The 4,780-nt window shown below is 49.7% G+C and overlaps 1 protein-coding gene across 1 annotated transcript; it reads left to right on the forward strand.

Annotated features, from left to right (window-relative positions):
- The first annotated feature begins 406 nt into the window (after positions 1–406).
- On the forward strand, positions 407–2,769 carry LOC125531372 (S-type anion channel SLAH2-like). The gene is made up of 2 exons (XM_048695787.1): positions 407–1,194; positions 1,272–2,769. Exons 1-2 carry the CDS (start codon positions 532–534, stop codon positions 2,493–2,495), a joined length of 1,887 nt encoding a protein of 628 aa, XP_048551744.1. The 5' UTR covers positions 407–531; the 3' UTR covers positions 2,496–2,769.
- Positions 2,770–4,780: the final 2,011 nt, after the last annotated feature.

Here is a 4,780-nt window from a genome sequence, read left to right on the forward strand (position 1 = left end):
AGGCACAAGAGTTTCGTCTCCTTCGATCCATCGACCGCCGGGGACGTGATAAAGACGACGATGACGGACATTGTCTCTTTGACATGGACACGGGCAAGAGGCGTGGAGGAATCCGGCGCGACCGCTGGCTGCACAGTGCCGACTGCTGACGGTGACTGCGTGACGCGCGCTATATCTGTCCACCGGTCGGCCTGTGCGGTGATGCGTGGAACCTTCGTGTGTTCTCCTCCACGTGCGTGCCTCATCCCACCCGGTGCCGGCGCTGCTGACCTGACCACCGGTCGCCGGTCGGTCGGTCCGTCGATCCATCAGCTGGCTAGCCGCGCGTGCGTCGTCCACTGGGGCCATGTGTGTATAAATAAGCTGGCCACGCCCACGATGCGATGCACATACATTCACTCGCCAATCACCACCATCTCGCACGCGTCCAGCGGTGGAGACGAAGAACGAGAGAGAGAGAGAGAGAGAGAGAGAGAGAGAGAGAGAGAGAGAGAGAGAGAGAGAGAGAGAGAGAGAGAGAGAGTTGTTGCCATGGCGTCCAGAGAGGTCAGCATCCAGATGGCGTGGGTACTGAACGGCCAGCCGTGGTGTGCCCCGTCCCCGGAGCCGCTTCTCCTTCGTGTGCCGTCGCGGGCCGCCGGCATTTCTTCAATGGAGGCCGCCGATGCCGTCGTTTCCGGCGGCAGGACCACCAAGGAAGCGGCCGCGGCTTCTTACGCTGAGACGTCGAGCTCTGTCTTGATCAGCGTGCCAGGCTCTCCTTCGGGGCTCCACCTCGCGCAGCTTGGCATGCCGCCGTTCGTCCGCGCCAACGAGACCGGCGTGGACGCCCCTGCCGTGCCGCCAAGCGAGTCGACGGTCCAGCGGGCTCACTACCCGGCGGTGCCGCAGCTGCTGAAGCAGGCCCGACACCACTCGCAGCCGTCCCTGGTGGTCAGAGGCGGCGGAGAGGTGCCGGCGGTGCCGCGGAGCGACAGCTCGCGGGAGCGAGACCGGCGGTTTGACCACTTTAAGACGTTCTCTGGCCGCCTTGAGAGGCAGCTCTCCAGCGTCCACCGGGTGCCACAGGACACCGATGTCGAGAAAGGTGCGGCGTCAAAGATCTCAGAGGAGGACACCGACGAGGATGATGCCGTGCCCACCGCCGACCGCTACTTCGCCGCCCTCGAAGGACCCGAGCTCGAGACCCTTCGTGTACGTACCACATCACCGGATTTTCACCTTCCCTTAACAAAAGCATCATTGTGTCTAATGACGGTGTGGATGTACAGCCGACGGAGGTGGCGGTGCTGCCTAAGGACGAGACATGGCCGTTTCTGCTCGGGTTCCCCATCAGCGCCTTCGGGATGTGCCTTGGCGTGAGCAGCCAGGCCATGCTGTGGAAGACCCTCGAGTCAGAGCCCTCCACCAAGTTCCTTCATGTGCACCCTGCTGCCAACCACGTCCTCTGGTGGATCTCTGTCACACTCATGGTTGTTGTTTCCATCACCTACCTTCTTAAGGTCGTCTTCTACTTCGAGGCTGTCCGCCGCGAGTTTCATCACCCGGTGCGCGTCAACTTCTTCTTTGCACCATCGATTGCTTGCCTCTTCCTTGTCAAGGGTTTGCCGCATCCGGTGTGGGAGATCCACCACGTTGTTTGGTACCTTCTCATGTTGCCCATCTTGTGCCTCGACCTCAAGATCTACGGCCAATGGATGTCAAGCGGCGAGCGGCGCCTCTCAAAGGTGGCCAACCCATCCAACCACCTTGCTGTCGTTGGCAACTTCGTTGGTGCGCTGCTCGGCGCTAGGATGGGTCTCCGAGAGTTGCCAATCTTTTTCTTCAGCGTCGGGTTGGCCCACTATGCGGTGCTCTTCGTCACTCTGTATCAGCGGCTCCCCACCAATGTGCAACTCCCAAAGGAGCTCCATCCAGTGTTCTTCCTTTTCGTCGCCGCGCCTAGCGTCGCGTCCATGGCCTGGGCGAGGATCTCTGGCGAGTTCAACGATGGTGCGAAGCTACTTTACTTCATCTCACTATTCCTCTATGTGTCGCTAGTGGTACGCGTCAACCTCTTTCGGGGGTTCAGGTTCTCGCTGGCATGGTGGGCGTACACATTCCCAATGACGAGTGTGGCCTTGGCGACCGTGTTGTATGCATCGGAGGTAGACAATGTGCTGACCCGCTCACTGGCAGTCGGGTTGTCAGGAATTGCCGTTGTCACGGTCACCGGCGTGCTAGTCACCACCATGTACCACGCCTTCCTGCGGAAGGACCTCTTCCCCAATGACGTATCGATAGCCATCACGCGACGAAGGCCCAAGTTTAGCAAGATCCTCGCGCACCTTCGGTCGTCGAGCTCTGATGTCAAGGAGCTTGTTCTTTCCATCCCAAATTTAAGTTCCAGTTTCAAGCAGGGCGCATACTGCAATGACGCCAGCTCCAACTACAAGACGAGCGGCGGTGTCGACGAGTCTCCTGTGGCACACGGGCTCGGAAGAGCAAAGTGTTAGGAGGTCCATGCACGAGCACGACATCCTGCATGTACGCACGGCTAACTTATGTTGATTAGTGGTGCTTTTATAGAGTTCTCTGTGTTTTTCTTCATTCTTTTTCTTCTTTGTGAACTTGCTGCACATAGTTGTAGTTGTAGATTAGGAGTGATACCGTGAGCAATTTACATTGCCATGATAATGACATAATTGTCGGAGATAAGGGTTGAGCTTGTAAATTTAGTGGTTATACTTTTTTGTTCAGAAGTAGAAAAATCTCAGTTACATTTCTTAACTCTATTCTCGTCTCAAGTAACTACATAGACCTGAAAATTGGAAGGACATTTCACCAAAGGTGTATTAATAAAATGGATGGCTTAGTGTGTTGCAACTTTAGAAGGGAGGTTTTCAAAGTTTTAAGATAGAGGAGTATTCGCAAAATCATTTTTTATGTGTGACCGTGACATGCTTTCCACTCATTGAGCAAAATCAAGGTTACCGCTAATGGCGCCTCTCTCAAACTTAGCTTTTCTTACATTTTATTCTAATTAAAACATAACTTAACTTACATTTACTTTCAATTAAACATAACTTTGCTTAGATTTTTCTTTGAGGGGTTAAACCAAACTTTATTACTCAAAGTTCACACGAAGTAGGGATTATGGGGTTCGGGCAACCAAACATGCCGCCCTTGATCCAAAGAATGTGAGAACTTTGCTAACCTATCAGCATCGGTGTCCGTTGCTCCATAACTTCATCATAGCCTTCGCAAAAAGTCCTTTCTAAATATTACTTGCTACTTGGATAAGAGACGGATTAGGTTTCGTTCCACAAATCAAAACACTTGGTTAGTTACATAGTTGAAGATATAGACCAATATACACCTTCTGCCGCGACCTTGACTCCAAAATACATGACGTTTTGCTTGGAAAAAGATGAACTAAAGTATGCATAAAGCACATGACTTTAAATTCAGTCACAATCGTCTGCATTACTCCTGCTACGAGTCTACGACTGAGGGGCGGGGGGGGGGGGGAGGTGTTAGAAGTATAGTTGTGCTTAAGCTAGACATAAAGGTTAGAAATAGAATACACTAGAAGCAAGGGCGTGCGCGTTGCCACGCCATTTTTCTCCTTTGTCATTTATATAAGGTTATTTTTGCTTGCTATATCTACTGTATTATGTCTCCTCTAAATTTTTTGATAGGTCAATGACATAAACATATATTGTAGAGTGTAAAATAACTTTGTTTTCTAAGAAAGAATGCGGTTTGACTGTCCTAAACTATAATTCATTTTCTTTTCATCTAAAACAGCAGAGGTACCAAAGTAACTTATAGAACTTGTAGATCATAGATAAACATGATAAAAATGAGAGAAAGGTGACCTGATAGCTTTACAGCTAAGAAGCTCACAACACCCCATGTACAGCAGGAGCATCATCAATGATGGGCATCACAAACACTCAACCACTCAAAAAATGATTCTACGTATAGCAGCTATAGTGTAGCATGCACATAGAAACCAGTAGTCTCTAGAGAAAATAAACAACTCAAAGTCCTGACAAAGCGTAGTAGCATCTGTGCTATCAAAGCCAAATGTCATTGATAAATTTAGAGATTTTTAAAGGCAAAAAATGCAACAGCAAAAAGAAACTCCAACATGAATAGGTTTGCACGTCATTGGCAATGTTCATGGCCCTGGTAAGCTATGACACCGACATATACTCTTTCTAGTCCACCCCATGCAATTCATTCTCCTCAAAGGCAGTCAAGCCCTCCTCCTTCTCTCGCATTGTCAGCTTATTCTTGTCAGAATTCTCTAGACATAGTAATTATACACCTCCTTCACAGTGGCTCGTCTGCTTTTGTCTTCAACAACTTCGACACATCCTCATCATGCGCGTTTGGTTGCCACCATATCTTAGTTGAGATCGATCATAGTGGAAGCCTCTCTCTTGCAAGAGAAGGCACACAACAACCTTACCAAGTGACAACGAATAAAGGAACCGGATGCAGTGACAGGAGCTAGGGACAATGCAAGAGGGATGCAAGGGCTTGGATTATTGGAGTCAGTGGTGCATGCTTGAACCACCTCCAATGCATGTGATATATATTTAATTCCCTCCCCTAAAAAGATTCCACATGTGTGTTCCTCTCCTCTCCAATACTTGTCTTAAATCCCATCTCTATATATACTTGTTGTAGTATGTTTTATCAAAGGTCCCATAACTTACAATATACATATGCAATGACCGCATTTTTAAACACTATACTAATGAATATATTTCTAGCGGCTCAATAACTG

The sequence above is a fragment of the Triticum urartu genome, chromosome 1 (assembly GCF_003073215.2).
Source record: "Triticum urartu cultivar G1812 chromosome 1, Tu2.1, whole genome shotgun sequence".
Classification (NCBI taxonomy): Eukaryota; Viridiplantae; Streptophyta; class Magnoliopsida; order Poales; family Poaceae; genus Triticum; species Triticum urartu.

Coding starts and splice junctions, on each gene's coding strand:
- LOC125531372 (XM_048695787.1), top strand. CDS start 532: ATGGCGTCCAGAGAGGTCAGCATCCAGATGGCGTGGGTACTGAACGGC. Junction 1,195..1,271: donor CCGAGCTCGAGACCCTTCGT/GTACGTACCACA, acceptor GTGGATGTACAG/CCGACGGAGGTGGCGGTGCT.